This window comes from Populus nigra, chromosome 3 (genome assembly GCF_951802175.1).
Source record: "Populus nigra chromosome 3, ddPopNigr1.1, whole genome shotgun sequence".
NCBI classification, from domain to species: Eukaryota; Viridiplantae; Streptophyta; class Magnoliopsida; order Malpighiales; family Salicaceae; genus Populus; species Populus nigra.
In genome coordinates, this window is record NC_084854.1 from 25,265,058 (window position 1) to 25,284,783 (window position 19,726).

General features: G+C 35.5%; 4 protein-coding genes across 5 annotated transcripts; 2 read left to right on the top strand and 2 right to left on the bottom strand.

Moving 5' to 3' along the window:
- The first annotated feature begins 1,191 nt into the window (after positions 1 to 1,191).
- Positions 1,192 to 4,337, top strand: LOC133690228 (peroxisomal 2,4-dienoyl-CoA reductase [(3E)-enoyl-CoA-producing]-like). Its single transcript, XM_062110456.1, has 5 exons — positions 1,192 to 1,437; positions 2,012 to 2,171; positions 2,999 to 3,168; positions 3,250 to 3,472; positions 4,027 to 4,337. The coding sequence occupies exons 1-5, from the start codon at positions 1,252 to 1,254 to the stop codon at positions 4,179 to 4,181; spliced, it is 894 nt and encodes a 297-aa protein (XP_061966440.1). The 5' UTR covers positions 1,192 to 1,251; the 3' UTR covers positions 4,182 to 4,337.
- Positions 4,338 to 7,316: 2,979 nt separating this feature from the next.
- LOC133687769 (small ribosomal subunit biogenesis GTPase RsgA 1, mitochondrial-like) lies at positions 7,317 to 10,804 on the bottom strand. 2 transcript variants are annotated; one of them, XM_062107079.1, is made up of 5 exons: positions 10,086 to 10,801; positions 9,327 to 9,542; positions 9,037 to 9,231; positions 8,732 to 8,925; positions 7,317 to 7,954 (listed from the first exon to the last, which is right to left on the bottom strand). In XM_062107079.1, exons 1-5 carry the CDS (start codon positions 10,734 to 10,736, stop codon positions 7,765 to 7,767), a joined length of 1,446 nt encoding a protein of 481 aa, XP_061963063.1. In that variant the 5' UTR covers positions 10,737 to 10,801; the 3' UTR covers positions 7,317 to 7,764. The 2 variants fall into 2 exon arrangements, with proteins under 2 accessions (XP_061963063.1, XP_061963064.1); XM_062107080.1 differs by lacking the exon at positions 9,327 to 9,542 and having other exon boundaries at positions 10,086 to 10,804.
- A 1,166-nt stretch (positions 10,805 to 11,970) lies between these two features.
- On the top strand, positions 11,971 to 13,051 carry LOC133689034 (uncharacterized). Its single transcript, XM_062108739.1, has 3 exons — positions 11,971 to 12,427; positions 12,496 to 12,643; positions 12,728 to 13,051. The coding sequence occupies exons 1-3, from the start codon at positions 12,035 to 12,037 to the stop codon at positions 12,952 to 12,954; spliced, it is 768 nt and encodes a 255-aa protein (XP_061964723.1). The 5' UTR covers positions 11,971 to 12,034; the 3' UTR covers positions 12,955 to 13,051.
- Positions 13,052 to 14,151: 1,100 nt separating this feature from the next.
- Positions 14,152 to 18,227, bottom strand: LOC133689486 (uncharacterized). The gene is made up of 12 exons (XM_062109341.1): positions 18,019 to 18,227; positions 17,884 to 17,926; positions 17,459 to 17,485; positions 17,256 to 17,351; positions 16,547 to 16,740; positions 16,011 to 16,182; positions 15,791 to 15,913; positions 15,175 to 15,291; positions 14,795 to 14,815; positions 14,597 to 14,655; positions 14,403 to 14,493; positions 14,152 to 14,255 (listed from the first exon to the last, which is right to left on the bottom strand). Exons 1-12 carry the CDS (start codon positions 18,225 to 18,227, stop codon positions 14,175 to 14,177), a joined length of 1,233 nt encoding a protein of 410 aa, XP_061965325.1. The 3' UTR covers positions 14,152 to 14,174.
- Between the last annotated feature and the right edge of the window lie 1,499 nt (positions 18,228 to 19,726).

Genomic DNA, 19,726 nt, shown 5'->3' on the forward strand with positions numbered 1-19,726 from the left:
TTTTTCTTCCTTTTGTTTTCTTTGAATTGAAATTTAAGGGCTTTACAATTTCTTTCTGTTGGTGCGAAGATATCCTTTTATTAAATGATTGGTGCTTAATTGTTTCCTGATTTACTTTGAAATCCTCTGCTATGTTTGATATTCTCAGCTTGGTTTCTAAGAAAATATAGAAATAGGAAATGAGAGTCCAAAACGACGTCGTTTCACGTTCATGTATATATAAAAAAAGAGGTCGGGTCTCAGCCGGGTTTACCCGGGTTGCCTGGGTTCCGGGTCGACTAGGTTTCGCCGGCCAACTCCCCAGCGGGTTTTTACTTAGACCCGGACCGGTCCTAGGCCTGGGTCGGCCGGTTCCCGGCGACCCTTTAGGCCGGTCCGGGTTTCAAAACTATGACCTCATGGATCAAACTATTTATTTATTTTCAACTCAATCTAAAATACATGGCTACCTGCCATCCAGTCCATCAGAGTATTTAAACCCAGTCTAATAGTTGACCTGTTCAAGATCTAAGTTATGAGTTTTACTTTGATTGTCAGGTTTATTTCGATCATCAGGTTTTGATCGAGTTATAGGGTCATTCAGGTTAATTCTAATTTTTTTTATAAATAAAAATAATGTCGTTTTTGTTAAAAAAATAAATAATTAACGGGTTTTTGACCTGATCAACCCGCTGGGTCGCTTAAGTTTTTAACTTTCCTTATTTTTTCTTAAACTCAACCTGATTTTAGTTCCGAATCAGTCTAATTTCAGGTCAAGTCACCAGATCAAATCAGGTTTTAAAACTATACAATCCAGATTTTACAACAATGAATTGAAACAATATAATTTTCTTCTTTAAAAAATAGCTTTAACTTGACTTGATTTAGATGGTCAAGTGAATCACTAAAGAATAAATTAAATAAATTAAATTTTAATGTATATGTGTTAGATTCTTTGGTTTTCCGAGTCAACTTATCTGGTTGAGTTTAAACCAAATATCAAATAAAGGGACCAAACAACCATATATTGAAAGTATAAGGTGTTAAGATTTAGCAAACTATTAAAATGAACGAAATAGAAAACTTGGAGGACCAAACCGGTAACTTACTCTCTTTTTTCTCCTATGTGGCACAAGCTCTTCCATGTACACAAGTAGACAGGAGAAGATCCGGCCACCAGGGGGTGTTCTAGAGAGAGAGAGAGAGAGAGAGAGAGAGAGAGAGAGAGAGAGAGAGAGAGCAATTTTTGTTTGGTCAAGAATCGAGAATCAAATGGAATCACCATTTAAAGCAAATATCCTGAAAGGAAAGGTAGCTTTGATAACAGGAGGTGGTTCAGGAATTGGGTTTGAAATATCAACACAATTTGGTAAACATGGTGCCTCTGTTGCCATCATGGGTAGGCGCAAGCAAGTTGTTGATTCTGCTGTTGCTAATCTGCAATCACTTGGGATTTCTGTAAGATTTTTGGTTTTTCCTTCTGGAATTTTTTTTTTTTAATGTTTGTTTCATTTCTCAGTAAAAGTTGCTTGTTTTACATGACCTATGTTTCATTTGTGTTAGGACAGTGTTTAAATCATCCGATTCTATGTTTCCTTATAGAGATACAGAAAGTAGGGAGCTTTAGTTAATTTTATTGCAAAAAGTTTCTTTTCCCTGCCTTGTGTTTGATTCATGTTTTAGTTTTGTGTGAGGACGGTGTTTTCAACATCTGGGTTTGTATCGTTGTCTGTTGCGTATAGTTTAGGATTGATTTATAACAGTAAACTTACTGAAAGTAGGGAGCTTTATTAGAATAATTGCAAATGTTAAACTCGTAGGGAATGACTCTGATGGAAGAAGCATTGCTGTCTGAATTTCTCCGTTTAATCATTTGATACGTGGAGGGACCATTCCTGGGTTTAATGGAGATCTCATGGCATAGATTTCATTGATTATTCATTCGATACTCTTCAGCGCTTTTTTATAATACATCAAACTTTCAGTGGTCTTTTATCTCAAATTTGCATTCATTTTGCTGTGATATCTGCAGGCTGCTGGATTTGAGGGGGATGTTCGCAAGCAGGAAGATGCAAAAAGAGTTCTTGAATCAGCATTTAAACATTTTGGCAAGATTGATATTCTGGTGAATGGTGCAGCTGGCAACTTTCTTGTATCTCCTGAGGATTTGTCTCCTAATGGATTTCGAACAGGTTTAAGAACTTCTTTTGCATTGTAACAACTGCTAGTCTGGAACATACCGAAGTTGAGATTGAAATTTGAAAGAATTTGGACAGTCTTTTGCCATAGCTGATTTTACTTGGGAATTTGGTGGGTTAAAATCACCCTTTATGTGTGGAACTGAACCTTCGTAAAGAATTTCAGCATTAATTAAAAGATCTTTTTTTAAGTTCAAACTGGAGCATTTGGTTTCATGGCGTTCTTCTGGATGATTGGATGTGCCTTTAGTTTTTAGATAGGATTCCCAAAAAAGGATGGTGAATGTGAAAAATTAATGACAAATATAGAATTAATAAGAGATTTGTCCCAGTAGTGAGAATGAGCTAAGGTTTGCTGGTGTCTTTAAGCAAAGCTGAGATTATTGTTTGTATCTACCCTTCATAGTTTGGATATCGATCCTGTTAGCACTTTCACTGTTTATGGCATGGAAATGAACCTTCCTAAAGAACTTCACTGATAATCAGAGATCTTTTCCATTTTTATTTCTTCAAATGTAATAAGGGGCCATTTGGTTAGGATGTTGGACATGCCTTTGAGTTTCAGTAAGGACTTTAAGGGATTAAGAAGGTAAAAATTAAATGATGACCATCGAAATCAATTGATCCATAACAGGTTAGTCAAAGCGTTGAGGTAAATGTTCACTGGAGCGCTAAGCAAAAATGAGATTTTATGTATAATCTTTTATGAATTGATTATATTATCCTTTGATACTGTAACTAGCTCTGGGCCCACTTATCAGCTATAGGCTCTGTCTGGTTTTGACCAAAATCCTATTGTTCTTCTATCTCCCCCCTTGCAGTTTTGGATATTGATGCTGTTGGCACCTTCACAATGTGCCATGAAGCACTTCCTTATCTCAAGAAAGGAGGGCTTGGACAAAGCTTATCTGGAGGTGGAATAATTTTAAATATAAGTGCTACCTTACACTATACAGCAGCTTGGTATCAAATAAACGTAGCTGCAGCAAAGGTCCGCCAAATGGACTAATGGGTACTTTGTATATTTTGCATGTCAAGTTAAGCTTTCTTAAAAGTTTTATTTTCCAAACAGGCAGCTGTTGACGCCATAGGTAGAAACTTGGCACTGGAGTGGGGTACTGACTATGATATTAGGGTGAATGGGATCGCTCCGGGCCCCATTAGTGGCACTCCTGGCATGAGTAAGCTTGTTCCGGAAGAGATAAATAGCAAAGCTAAAGATTTCATGCCTCTGTATAAACTAGGAGAGAAATGGGACATTGCTATGGCCGCTCTCTACCTTTCTTCTGATGCTGGTTAGTGAATCCTATTCGATTCTAAGTGTTTATTTTTGGATTTCCCACTTCTCCAATTTTTCTGTCTCCAACAGTATCTAGTAGCGAGCCTTCATGCTTGCACATCATCCAACTTGTCAGTGCACTGGAACTGTCTAATCACTTGTCACTTCTCAAACTAAAATCTGTCTTCGCATCTGATATTAACAAGTTCAACGGGAACTTTGAGAACAATGGATTCCTTACATTCAGTATTGAGATACATTCGGTGTTGAGATCTAACTCCTATAGGCTTTGTTTTCTTAATGCATGTGAAAATTCATGGTTTCCATTAGTTTTTCTGATACAACTCAACGGAGTTTTATTGGAAGTATTTACAGACTTGCAGTAATCGTTTCCTGTGCATGTGCAATATTTTGTTTGGCCTTTCCATTTTGTCTTCAAATTTCATGTACTTTGCCAGCATTTTTGGTTATAAAATGCACCGAATGTTAATTCTTTTGGACTTTTTTTTTTTTGGGCACAAGAGAACAGCTAATTGGTGAGAAACTCACCCCCTTGTTTAAATTTTAAAGGTAAATACGTCAATGGAACCACTCTCATTGTTGACGGGGGACTTTGGCTGAGCCGTCCTCGCCACATTCCAAAAGATGAAGTCAAGCAGGTTTCCCGAGCTGTCGAAAAGAAATCCCGAAATGCACCAGCTGGGGTTCCATCTAGCAAGCTCTAAGTAAGCCTAAAAATCATTTGTTTCCTGCCGGAAAACACATCAGATATTAAACTTTCTGGGTGTGACATTCTTCCCACTCAAAGCAACAATAATAACTGCAGCTCCAAACTCTCCAGTCAGTTGTATTGTAAAATAAAATCATTGGTTTGATATCAATCTGTAGGGTTTTTTTTTTTTTTTTGTTATAGATTGGGTGAGTTATCCTAGTTAATTAAAAGAAAGTTTTATTTTTTTCAAGTTAAACCGACATTGTTTTAAAAATTTTAAAAAATTCAAACTAAATTTTGACTTGATTGTTAATCGAATTAATTCAAGAAAATTATTTCTATTAAAATTATTTGCTATTTTTTTAAAATAAAGTCTCATAATCTTATTTAACTTAATTAAAAACTAAATCAGGTTAGTTTTTGGGTCATTAATTTTCTAAATAACTATAATTTAAACCTTTATTTCATGTTAATTTGGCATTGGAGTTAAAGTGTTTTTTAAATTGTTTTTTTTAATAAAAATATATTAAATTAATTATTTTTTATAATTTTAATGTTTTTATATAAAAATATTTTAATATATTTTTAATTAAAAAACATTTTACTGAACACACATTTTATAAAAAAAACCTCCAAAATCTTGTTAAGAAGACCTTTGATGGAAATAAACCTAGAAATCATATGGGTATAGAATATAGAGTCCAATGACATGAGTATATACCCAAAAACGGTGTGTATACCCAAAAAACCCTGTATCAATATCCAGTAGCATAAGAAATTCTCATGAAATCAAGAACCAAAATAATGTCGAGCTACATGCCACCAGAAGTCATAACCGGAATTCTCTCCAAATTAGGCATCCAAGCGCTCCTACGCTTGTATATTTGTGCCAAAACAATGGCGTTGTTTGATAGGCAGCAGTGCTAGCATCAAGATCCACATGAACAATTCGATCAAAACCAACACAAACAACGCCCTTTCCGTCTTAGATAAAAATGGCCGCCTTTTATCAGTTGATTTTGACGCTCTTCGTCCTGGACACAACCCAGTCACCTTGGGAGAAAACCCACGTATGACAATCCCTAACCAAAGTGTTCTCTTGATCGGTTCTTGTAATGGTTTATTTACTGTAGCCTATGCAAGTGGTGCCTTTTTTGAATGTAACCCATGGCTAAAGGAATATAAAGAGATAACATCTTTTTCCCCATAATAATCTTGGTTTGCTTGCCTCGGATAAAGATAGGGCTTTTGGAAGAGCATATGGGTTTGGTTATGATTCAATTTCTGACGACTATATCATTTCCACCAAATGCTAATGTGGAAGAATCTGAAATGATAATATATAGCGCAAAGAAATATTTGTCCTGTTTTATTAAGATGCCTTATCTTTGAGGACCGGTCATTGTATGGGTGTTTATGTTAGGGGAGCATTGCATTGGATTGCTAGTAAGGTTTGATGATTTTAGATGTGTCCTACAATGATTGTTGGTTTTTGATCTTGGAGTGGATGGGTTTAGAGAGTTGCCGCAGCCGGATTACGGGGGGGATATGTCTGGTTTGGATATAGGTGTGTTGGGTGGTTGCTTGTGCGTTTGTGCTCATTTTGAAAATGTGGGTGTTGATGTTTGGGTTATGAAAGGATATGGGGTTGAGGAACTTGGAATAAGGTGTTTTCGATTTCGAGTAGGGTTCTTTGTTATGATTATCTGAGACCTTTTGGTTATTCAGAGAAAGGTAAGGCTGTTTTGTTGGAATTGTGTATGAAAAGGCTTGTTTGGTACGATAAAGAGAAGAAAAGAGTTGTTGATTTTGTGATTGAAGGATGGAAGGACGGGAAGTTCGAAGCAATTTTATGTTTGAATAGCCCTTTTTCGACCGAAGCTGGAACGGCCACCGAAGAAGGAAAGGAAGACAGTGAAGAAGAGGTGATATATCTTTTCTTCATTTGGAAAATGTTTGCAGATGATGGGCACATACTTGTTATAATAAGCATTCAGTATCTTTTGTTTGCAATGCTTCCAAGAATAGAATTTGCTATAATTCCTTCTACAATTTATTGCAATTAGGGCAATCCAGTAGTATTCTTATGTGAGAATTTGAGATTTATCTAAATCTTAATGATAAATGAATAGCCTGTTGTGCCATAATTGCTCATTATTTTAACCTTGTTGCGGTAGTATTCTTATGTGTTCAAACTTTTTCTCGTAGAAAGTCTTGATCTTATCTCACTATACAGTGTGACATCGTGTTCCTTGTAAGCAGAAACTTTCTTGCTATTACAGTGTTGGATTGGTTCCGTTTCATTTTGCTCTGCATCCCCTAGGGCTTCACCTCTTGGCTTGGCTATTGGATTGCATCTGTTCTACTTATGGATTATCATTGTGTGAGCTTCTATGGGGTTAAACTTTCGCCAGAGTAAAATCCTGTTCAAACTCTGGTATCTTCGTGGGAGGGGATCTTCCAAGCATATGCTTGAAGCATTAACTTGGTGGCATATTCTTTCTTCTTTAACTTTATATATTTATATGATTAATAGAGATTAGAATGGGATGTTATTGAAGTGGGAATTTGTGTGCTTTACACTTCTGGCAGTTTTCTGTCCCGTTGTGCCATCTAATTTTAATTCAGACATCCTTAGACACCGACCCTTGATTATACCAAATCAGTCATCAAATCAATCAAATGGATAGGCCATCTCTTAATACTTACCATGCAATGCAAAATACACCATTTAAGCTGATTTTTTTTATAAAAAAAAAACTAGCACATTTAACCAAAAAAAATCAGAAACTAGCACGTGTAAAAAGAGAAATACCATAGTGATATTTTTTTTTTAAAAAAATACACAATAACTGAAGCATAAAAAAAAGGAAAAAAAAATATTCCAGAGGCTGGCACCTTCAATGACTATAGCTCAAGTGCTATAAAAACAAAATCTTGATATGATAAATTTAGTGATATTAAAAAAAAAAACCATTAATAATAACCGAAATGAATCACACACCATCCAAAAATAAATTCACTCTATTGTTGTCATTTTTGAATTAAGACTTGCTTGGACAATTATATTAATTAGGATAAAAAAAATTAATAAAATGATATATTAAAAACTTAATTATTTTATAAAAATTAAATCACATCAAATCAATTAAAGTTATAATCTGTAGAACTCATTTCATTATATAATAATAATAGAGTGTGCCATTTTCCATTGGGCAAGTACAATTAAATCCAATTATAAGCTCTTGCTTCTTGGGTCTGTGCCACTCTAGTTTCCTGGTACAGTGTAGTTGCTTGCTGTGCTCTGATCTTGAGGCTTCAAAAATTGGTCTTTAGCACAATTCTTACTGGAGATACATGCAGCACGTCGTGACAAAAGAAGGAGATCTGGAAGGAAAATTTGGCATCAAATATGACTCGGGTATTGCCAGTAATTAGAGATGAGAATTGATTAAAGCCACAAAATGGATTAGCTTTCAATGAAGACACGAGCCAGCAGATCTGTTTGGTCTCTGAATTCTGATCCGCAGTTGTGATGAGGAAGGGGTGCAAGCTAGTTATTTACAGTGCAGCTATGCTTGCCCACAGTTAACTTGCTAAAGATTTTCATTCTTGAGTGCCCTCAAGATAGGATCGTTTTCATCATCCAACAAATCTTCGTCATCATCAAGTTCATTCAACTCATCTAGTATTGATTGGTTAATCCTTTTGCGAGACTGTCTTCTATGCTTCTTGGGCTCCAAACGTGGCTCTGCTTGCTTGACACCCATGTCTCCAACCTTGTACCTGACGCTCAGAATTCAGAAAATGAGACCAACAATATTGGCAAAAGTAGGTTGTTCTGACGGCAACCCGAGCCAGAATAATGGAAGTTAAGCCCAAAGTAACAATGATGTCAATCTAGAGAGAGCAAAGTAGAGTAGTAAATAAGGTTATCAACAACCGGTAGGCATTCATTGTAACCAAAGATTTTGCGAAATTCTTGCTCCAACATTTTGCTTCTCAATAATAAACTAATTTAAGCAAAGCGAGAAGCTTTTAAATTAGAATTTCTTATTTTTCACATATAGCAAGGTTATGCCGTTTGCAAATTAGATGAATTGTCTTAGTACATCTAATGCTAATCATAATCCAAGGAAAAATCCTTAGAGAATGAAAAGGTACAAATGAAACATGAGAAGAATACAGAAGATTTTTCTGTTACATCTTTAGAATAATAGAAATTCCTAGTCTCAGAAACTAGTTGGACAAAAACAAAATAAAGATTTGATTTTTTTCGAGCGATCCAATGGTGCGATATTTTTTTTTGTGAGACCTGTAGCAGATGCGATTTCTATTATCTATCTCAGTGATTCCCATAGTCATGATTTTCTCTACAAGCATTCATGTTCAAGCAGCAAAAGATACTAAACCAGCTATTTTCCTACCCTCATATTGCTGTACATAAGTTACGATCTTGTTACTAACAACATGCACAATAGCAGATTTTTCAATGCATTTAGCAAACTAAGCATGCATTACATACAAGGTCCACTTAATCCTTAACTATTTAATTTAATATACCTTACGTCATCTTCCCTCTTGGTTCCAAATGTCCTTAACTGAAATTCTTCCCTGATTCTGATCTCATCAAGAAGCTGGAAATACAAGGGATACCTTTCCCAATCCCCTTTTACTATGCACCCAGGTTCGCCAACATGCAAGCAATCATTGAATGCACATTTAGCCTGTTCATTGTCACCAAGCATTTTCCTTATCTGCAACAAACACCATAAACAAAGAAACCAGGTGTGAACAAAGTAACAATTCAATGAACAGAATCCAAGCAAACCATCTAACATAGACAATCAAAAGGCAACAACTCAAACCTCTGGAAAATACTGGGCAAGAGATTGCTTTGTTACTTTCAACAAACTAGGTTGGCTAAACCCAGGAGTATCAGCGAGATAACCACCTCCACCAAGCGGAAGCAAAGAGACGTTACGTGTAGTGTGCTTCCCTCTACCACTTCTCGTTGAAACTTTACCAACGCGCTGATCTTCAAACCACTTGCTACCCATTATCTAGTAAAACCACACGTACAATACACAGTCATCAAACACATGAGCATTTCTCACAAAGAAGAAGAAATGATCGCTGAAAGATCAGACAAACCTACAGGGTCAAACCAATTATCTACTTCAACTTGGGAATTGGGTTTATTCCTCAAAGCATTAATCAAGCTAGATTTCCCAACTCCACTTGGACCCACAATCACTGTCGTTTGATCTCTCAAAACAGAAGCCAAACTATCAAGCCCCATTTTCGAATCAACACTACAAAAGAGAGGCTCATAACCCCAACTTCTCAATCTAGTATCCCAATCACTCAACACCTGCACAAATCCCCAAAAAAAAGAAAAGAAAATCACAAACCATTAAAGCCAACAACCTGAAATAATCACTAACAAATTCACCATATTCCAAAATAAATCACAAAATTCAAATTTCACATTTAACAAAAGCAATTAAACCAGCCAAAATACAAAAGAAACAAGAACGTGTTTAGCTGGAGGGACGGCGACGAAAACATAAAAGAGTTTCAAGGTAATTTTCCCCATCTATTCTGTATCGTGATAGTAACCAAATGCTATATAACAACACAACATCTACCACATTCCAATAAAACCAAACAAATCCAGCATCAACAAAAACCAAACCAAATCCACTCTCCACAATTCAGTCAAACACCAACTAAAGAACCATCTACAACCCAACACCAACAGCATTCCAAAACAATGAACAAACCCAAAATCATCAAATCACCCATTGCCAAACTAAATTCACATTCCACAATTCAACTACGCCAACCACATTTCGAAAAAACAAAAAAAACATTGAAATGAAAAAAACAAGCACAAACACTAACAACAATTAACCTGTTGATCGACAAGTTCTGCTTTATTCAACGCGAGAGTAATCGGAATCCCAGTAGATTCGGCCTCAATCAAAAACCTAGTCAACACAAATGATTCCAACTGTGGTTGCTCAACCGAAAAAAGAACCAACAACCGATCCACATTCGCTACCGGCGGGTCTAAAATATCCGAACTCCGTTGAAAAACATTCTCAATCATTCCTCTCCTATCTACCCAATCAATTGACCCAACCACCACCTTATCACCAACCAAGACTCTCCGTTTTATCTTCTTCAACACCGCCCGAACCACGCATAGCAATTCAGTTCCAACTTTACTACTACTACTACTAGAATCTTCTATCTTCTCAGGTTCGGCGGTGACAATCACGCGCATGAAGTTCGCTTGGGAAGCGGCGACGGTGCCGATGGCTTGAGAATCGGAGAGGTTGGTAGGGGTGTGGTCAGGGGAGAGGATCGGAGAGAGATTGGAGAAGTCTTTTTTGGAAGTTAGGTTTTTTTTGGCTTTGAGGAGGTTTTTGCTTGGTGGTTGTTTGCGGGAGACATTGGGTTGGTTTTGGTGGTGTCTGGATGCGGTGATAAGGAGAGGGTGGTGGCGGAAGAAGGTGGGAGTGCGATGGCGGAAGAGGGATAGTGAAGAAGGGGTTTGCATTGGCGCAGTTAGTTACATGTGATTTTGGTGGGAAATGAATTTCGTTATGGATGTTGGGATTTTTACAGGGGAGGATTAGCAGGTGATTAAGTGAGTTTTTTAGCTAATAATGATGTTCGTAAAACTCGGTCTGACCGATAGGTTGACTTAAAAAATAATCTGAAAATAATTTTTAATTGAATCAGATGAAATATTAACTTAATAAAATTTAAATTGACAATATAGCGCTATTATTTTAATAAAAATAACTGACTAAGATAAATTTTTAATTAAACCAGATAAAATATTGAACAAACAAGATTTAATTGATTTAAACGATTTTTTTATTAGATTCATTTAAGCAAATTCGACTCAACATTAAAAAATAAAAAAACTTTATTGTTTTAATAAAAACAATTAACTAAATAACCTATAAATTTACATATAATATATGTTATTTTTTGATCGATCCCAGAATCAGAATCGGGTCTCAATCGGATTTGACGTAGTGTCTTGATGAGTGAAGAACAGTACTGCAGTAGCTGGCTAGCTATTAGGGTTTTATCAGGTGGATCAAGGGATTTGTAGTGGAGGACATTGATTGGTAGTCAAGGACTAAGGAGGGCAAGACACGTGGTTCCAACAACGAATACAACTGCGTTTTTCAAAATGAAGGCAATTGGGACACGTGGCTTTAAGCCACTCGGCAATTAAATTTGGAGCGGAAAAAATGATTATATTTTTAATTTAAAATATTATTTCTTTCACTTTTTTTAATATTTTAAAGATACACTTCTCCAAATCCAAATTGAGATAAACATGAAAAAATATATAAATACTATACTATTGGATTAACTTATAAATCATTAAATTAATTTTAGTTAAAACAACAATGTTTTATTATTTTTTATTTTTAATTTTAACTCGATTGAATTTAAATTAGAAATGACCGAATCAATCAAATTATTAAAAAATCTGAATAATCAATTAATTTTTATTAGATTAATGTTTTATATTTAACTAAAAATCTAATTTAATTTATATCAAATATATATCAAGTTATTGTACTAAACCAAATCTAAAAATTATAGTTTCAACATCACTTAAATAAATTTCTTTAATAAAAGTTAAAAGGTTAAAATTCAAAAAATTGTATTCCTAGAATACTTGCAAAGGCATATTGTTTTTTGTTATTATTATTATTATTATTATTATTATTATCCTCCTCCTCCTCCCATTATAAAGCCTCCACCACAAGAACAATCCCGCCTAGAAAACTTGGGAAGACATTTCCACACCACAGAAACATCTCAACAAGAATGGCAACAATTCTCAAGTTTCTCCCCATCTCATCATCATTATCCATTTTACCAAGTTCCTATGTCCTTTCATCGATCCACAGCAAATCATCAATCAACTTTTCATCTTTGTCTAAGAGAGCTCATCATCCTCTAGTCTCTACGATATTTAAACAAGACACTACTAGAAAATATTCCACTTCCTTTCGCATATCTTATAGATATTACAACGTGGAAGATGATGGTGAGGAGAATTGTAGCTTTGAAGAAGCAGCTGCCCTTTTCAACAAGAGGGAATACTATAAGTGCCATGATGTTCTTGAAGCTTTGTGGATTAAAGCAGAAGAGCCCACTAGGACTCTTTACCATGGGATTCTTCAGTGTGCTGTTGGATTCCATCACCTCTTCAACCAGGTTTGTTTGTTTCTTTATTGTTGTTTGCTTATCGATTTGTAGTGGCTTTAAATTAATGGCGTGTGTAGAATCATAAAGGAGCAATGATGGAGTTGGGAGAGGGACTGTGTAAGCTGAAAAGGATGGATTTTGAGAGTGGACCTTTTCATCAGTTTGAGCAGGAGATTTCTGCAGCCCTTGATTTTATTTACCTCACTCAGATTGAGCTAGCTGCTTGTAAGTTTATATTACTCACGTGTGATGAACAGAAGATTGCTTCAGTTCACGATTCCAGTGTAATTGAAAAGGTTGATTTTGTAGGTGGAGATGATCTATGTTTGGCAATGTATCAATCAGAGAGATCATACCAACTTCTTGGAGCCTATGCTGCTGGGCAACATTTGTACAGGCTGCAAAACAACCCTAATGATGGTACATACATAGTTTTCCGTCCTCAGATCAGTTCTTATTCTGGTGAGCCACAAAAAGTAAAGCTTCCAACCCTTAATGCAGCAGACGATCATCTTATAGCCTACGAATTTAAGTGAGTTTATGTAGGCAATGATTTCTATACTTGTAAATAATATTCTATTGAATTGTGCAGGAAAATTCAAACTACAATGATTTTTAGCCATTTTATGTTAAGTCACGCTCCTCATCCACTAATATATAGATATTGCACGAATATTAGTTTCTACATGTCGCCATAAAACATGCACTATATATATATATATATAATGTGTGAGCAATAGAGGTAAAAAAATCACCAAAAATCATACAGTTTGCACCGCGTTACCAAACAAAACCTTAACTTATCAAACTTCTATCCTCTGATACATGCTCCAGAACCTCACTTTCAATAGATAAATATACTCATGTCTGGTTGTGAATGATTTACTTGACAGATCAGAAAGTAGTTAATTAGTTTTGATACACAAAAGGGTCCGAGAATCCCTTTACGATTCTAGATGGAACATTGATTATTTTGAAAGGATCAATGATCAATCAAATATAGCAAACCATAGAGGTAATAAACATTTGAGGGCAAGTACCTTGATGGATCATTTGTAGAGATGTGGTGCTAAAGGCATCGCAAGCGATGATCTAGAGGCAGTGGAATTAAGGAAGGGAAAGATGGCGAGCCATGTTGTGTAAGAATCTTTTTGCAAGTAGGGAAATGGAGACTCCATGAAATTTGAATGAAGATTTGTAGTAAAGACGGCCTTGCTGTTGCCGGGGACATAAGTGGACGTGTCTATACTTGAAACAAAAGACAACTTAAAACTAGTTTCGAGTCGGCAGGTTAAACTACCGGACGAGGTTTAATAAGTACGATGAAATTCACGTAACTCATAATTGAATGAAAAACGGGGTGGAAGAAAGAAAATGAGTTGGAGCTCATCGAGTCAGTTCCCATCCATTTTCTGACAGCTAAAAAACGAAGGAATGAACCAGATTGGAGGAGAAATACAAGGTGGTCTTCTGCCATGGAAGTCCAAACGGTAAATAACAATCAGAACTTCTATCGCTTAGCTCACCCAACAAAATCCAAATGAAGAGTTATTATCACCGCAAGATGGCCATTTGCAGCAAGGCTTATGCCTGATCAAGTTTGACGGGAGGCTATGAATGTTGAGATGCCATGGATCCATTACAGTGCCTAAACCAATAAAAAAAAAAGCTGAAATGAATAAACAATATTAGCATAGACAGAAACAATGGAAGACCCAGGAGAGGAGATGCCTTAGTCAACATGGTTCATTACTATCTAAGCTCCATTGGAGCTTTGTAGCTTGTCCTCCACTACTTGGTGCCTCCGGTAGCGAAAATAGACGAATTGAAGCAGTATCTAGTCAAGACATTAGGGTTCGACAAAAAAATGGAAGACAACAGGGCTCATCTTATCCAGGTTGACAATATTCAAGTATGGAAACACATAATCCAAGTGGAGTTCACAATCTTTCCTAAGAATTTAACTGTGAGTTAACAAGGATACACAAGTGTCAAGCAGCACACAACCTCCTGCGTCCACCAGCCATGGTAGGTTTGCTCCGATCTTTGACCATGCCAAGCTATCGACTAGTATGCTATTGAAAACGTAATAAATACGTGACCCAAAATTAGAGAATAGAAAAGCAGAGACAAGAATGAAATCAAAGATGGTGGTGGGGCGGTGGAAATTGTATGCACCTTGCTACATATGTGATATTTCCAACCAAAGCAAAGACGAACATTAATGGATTAAGCCCCTGAGTAGCATAGAAGAAATTTAGCACAACATTTTGGGTAGGAGAAACTGTTGAAGATATAGTGACTACATAATTGTGCTGTGGAACATATATCAGCTTTTATGGAAGAACACTGAAGTTATAGGTCAATATGCTTTACCTCAACCTTGCCCCTCTTGATCTGCAAAATTGAAAAACCACGGAAGTTGAATTTAGTTGTAGAAATTTAGAAGACAAGCATTGCTAGTTAAAATTAGATCTAGAGGAAGCAACAATACACCACAGACTGTGCAAATATTCTAGGAAAATAAAGAGGTGGACGGGATGAGTATTTCTGTCATAGTTCTGCTAAATTGATGCTTTTGGTTAGTGAACGCGGGTGCAACCGCAGCCATGCCCGCGTTCCCAAACGGGCATAACTATCTACCATCTCCTGTGCAGTCTTCCGAAATGAAGATAACCTTCTGGCATTGAATAGAAAAAAACATGCACGAATTACTGAATGCTGATAATACTGGTATATTGGGAAGATCATCTTACATTTAGGCAGATTTGAGGAAGCCGTCCACCCATGTAAATAGCTGCCATCGACCAACCAAGGAACGTTCCAATTACATTTCCATCAATATCATTTTCATGTGACATTATGCTACTTGTCTGAAATCCGTTTTAAGAAAAACAACATAAGAAAATATCAAAAGAAAATTTAAAAGGGATTTTTCAGAAAAAGTTGTCTATAGTTAAGCAGCATATGAAAGCCAGTGACTAAGTTCAGGATTATGTTTTGCCATCTTGCATATATACTATCCTCTATCTCATGAGTTATCCTACATTTAATTGACTCATCTCTAATGCACAAGAAGCAGAAAGCTGGATGACCAACTTAAATAATAGTAGGGAAAAAGGGGAAATTTACTTTGGAGGAATCTGTAAGAGAAAGACAGGAAATCACCATTTTTTCCACAATGATCGACAATTTAATTCACTATTGCGTTTGGTTAATTAGTATCGAAAGATAGAAATGGTGGAAACATGTTTGGTTGAAGAGACAAAGATAGAGACATGTCCCCTATTGTCTCCATCTCTTTTTTTTTCCCCCAAGATATTAACGCTACCTAGGATTTCTTGCATGAAACTAAACTTCAATTTGGGATACCTGCAAAATCTTTCTTCCTACTTGAATGAAAATTCCTTGATTTTTATTTTCAAACACCCTGTCAAGCCTGCTGTTTGCTGAATGGTGAAGATTAAGTGTTCCAAGGAATGTGACTACAGATACCTGAAATAAAAAATTGTCTGTGACTATAATAGAATGTCATATTTAGTGTAGGGTTCTTCACAAAACATAACTGCAAAAGATTGGTATATATCCTAACCACACATAGCATGGTTTTGGTGTTCAAATTCGGTGCAGATTGTGTGGCTACATCTTCACCAAGCAATGGCTCTTCAATTGAATTCCTAATCGAAAACGATGGAGGAGTTGTTCTTTGTGCTAAAAAGGATCCTACTGTGGGAGTATGGCTGCTTGAAAGAGATCTTGCTGACCTGAAAGAAAAATGATAGAAGAAAATTACATTTGTGACATAACCATATTGTATATGAAGTTCTATTTCAATAGCATGATCGCATACAAGAAAAAAATGCAGAGAAGTATTGTCAACTTCAAATACAGAACCAAAAAAAGCTGCTGTATTTCAGATCAAAATGGGGCTACAGCATTCAGTTACAGTTTTTGCAACCATGGGTTCATGGTGGAATGTTCCACCTGGAACTCAGTATATAAATCCAAGAAAAGTCCTTGACAAGAACCGAACAAGCACCAGCATAGACTGGTACAACCACATATAAAAAAGCTTAGGTTGTGATTCAAATCTAATGCATATCGACAAATTCAAGAAGAGAAGTTTACGCGTAGTATAGATCTCTTTCAGGGGAACTTTTTTGAGGAAGTGTTGGAAAAGGAATTGGTGAACTCAAACCATTTGTTCCTTCAGGAGCTGCAGGTTCATTTCTCTGTTTATCAGCACTGTTGACTTGTGCACCAGCATCACTATTTCCTTGTTTAACTCTTCCAGCCTCTTCAGAATGACTGGAGACAGGGCCCTGGATTACAGTGAAGAACATTAACAGCGTATTACATGCGCAAATACTAATCTAGAACCTGAACAGCACATTACAAATAGAAGTGCAGAGATTTTTTAGCTACTTGAAGAAGTCAATAAACAGCATATCTGTCATCAAATCTATTGACATAAATTTCCATTTATATTTAAGAAAAACCAAATTATAGTACTTCTAATTTATGCAGACACATTGGAAAGGAAAATGTTCCCACGGGACGGTTACATTCATGCTTCAAAACATTTCTTCATGGAACCATATCCTAGAATTCATAAATAGATTAAAATCCAGCATAAACATGAAAAAATTCAGTCTTTTGCTCAAGGCCAAGCTTTGCTTCACAATAGTTAACACAATTTTCTGCCTCCAGAATCCACCTACAGGACAGTTTGTCTCCTTCTGACTCGTTCCAAGAACTTTGATCTTTCACTCAAAAAAAATACATACTTAAATGTTGAAAATTTCTGTTAAATTATAAGAAGAAAAAAGATCCTTACCTTGAGGCGTCGTCTAATATTGCTTTTCAGTCGATGATAGATGTGACCATAGTAAACAGTTTGCGCAGTAAGAAGTGTGCTGGTCATTGTATACAACTGAAAAACAACAAAGCATTGTAAATGAATTGTTCAATGACAAGAGACCAACTAAATTAATAGCAAGACCATATTAGAGAACTTGTAATCTTTATCAGAATTCTTACCACTGCCATGTAGTACTGTGTTGGAAGCTGCAGAATCAAGCATAAAACTACAGTTAAAACATCATTGAAATCCAAGGTGAACAGGGATGATATAACCATAGACTTGAAACACATGATCTTGGGTTGCATTTGGTTAGTATCTAAAGACAGAAGGGTAAAAAACATGTTTGGTTAGAGAGGCATGGACAAATTAAGAGTACAATTTTGAAGTGAATTTTTGTAGGAGGTCTTCCCTTTGTCTCTAATGTTTTTATTTTTTTATCTTAAACGAGAAAATGCATATGAAATCATTCAAAACATCACAATTTCATGGGATTATATAACATAATAACAAGTTTATTCAGAATTTCAACAAGTAAAGTGGATAATCAAAACAAGCAATCAGTAGAATTAGAGGTAAAAGAAAAGGAAAAAAGACCACTTACAGTAGCTGGTTCCAACATGCAGCCAAAAACATTGAAAAGATCCCTAAAAATAAAAGCATTACAAATTAACATAACAAGCAAACATATTATCAAAAGACATAAAGCAAGAACCTAGTACTTCAATAGATATCTCACCCAATAATCCATGTCAACAAGAAAGCAAGGGAAAGTCCTTCAGTGGATTTCTCCTTATAGTTTGTAACGATTTGAGGTATCTCAGCAACACCCCAACTCAAAACACTAATCATACCTAAAGTTAATGAAACCCCATCTTTCATATTGCAAAGACAATACTCCATGTAAACTCTAGCCCATCGTGAACAATGCTGAGGGCAAATGGGCATGGTGCTTTTGAAAAAATCCATTATTTTTCACCCTTAATCTGCAATAAACCGAAGAGAAAGACGAATGGAGAGAAAGATTAGAACCCAGTGTGTATAGAGATTTGAATGATATGCTTATAGAAAGAAATCACATTAGTATCATAATCTTGTTATAATAATTTATTTGAAAAAGGAAAAAAAATATATCATTTATTAATCAAAATGCTTATTTCTGATGAAGGGCATACTCAAATCAAAAAACACTATAATAAGAACAAGAAAGAAACAGCAGGGCAACCATTACAGACTAGTTCCAAACTTTCCAATACCAATGGCACAGCCATTAAACAAGGAAAACGGATGCATGAACAAAAAAGGAAAAGATCATATCAGGAAAATCAAGCAGAACGTGGCATGAAAAGGTAACCTAATCGTTATGTTATTAAAAAAGAAAACGTCCAAAATAATTAATATTTTGCATTACCCAATGCTAAAACACAGAAAGCATTCAACCAATCATTGTAAATACGAAATAATTTCCATGTATAGAAAACAACATATATAACCAAGACAGAAACATAACTATGAATCCTTATTCCCGACATGGATGGACTGTTTTTTTTACATAGTAAACTTTAGAAACATCTGTAAGAACTGATCCTACAGTTACAGCTACGACTATGGCTATGGCCAAAACAGATTAAGAAAAACAATATGCACATGAGAAGATTAACGTACAGTTAAGGGTACAGCTTATACGGCCACGGCCAAAACAGAGAGAGGTTGGAGAAATGGAGATTTTGATGGGATTTTTTTCACTGTCGTTTGACTGATGACAGTGTAGGCTATTGATGGGGTGGATGGGAAATATTTTTTATTTTTATTTTAACAAAATCTTTGGCAGTTGATATACAAGGATGAGAGAGAGGGGAGAGAGGAGGGAGCAGCAGCATAAGACTGTTGACGTGTGGTGTTGTGCATGGAATGTTCTTGGAGAGATCAAAAGGAATAGGTTTTTTAGAATTCCTTTGGCTATTATTGTTTGACACGTGGTTGCTTAACTTGTTACTGCTTGTATGTTTTTTTTAATTTATTATATTAAGATTAATACGGATATTAATTAAACCCAGTTATTAATCCATCCTTTAGCATGGGTTGGGTGTAGTGTAAGACTTTTAATTTAGAATTGATTTTGTTTAGCATAATAGACTTCATAGATACAGTTAAAAATCAGTTAATTTTACAAAAATAAATAAATTAAAATGATATTATTTTAATTTTTATATATAAAAAAATATTTACCTAAATTAATCAATTCGTAACTTATACACCGACCTTGTTATAAGTCATATACTAATACTTAATGTTATTAATTAACCCAAAATAAAAGAATAAAAGAAATAGTTTTATTAATTCTTGAATTTCCCAGCACTAAATAAAAATTAGAAATTCTTAACGAGGAGATCTTTTCTTTTGAAAATAGCATTATTTGGTTGGTCTGTGAAAAGTCTAAATGTGAA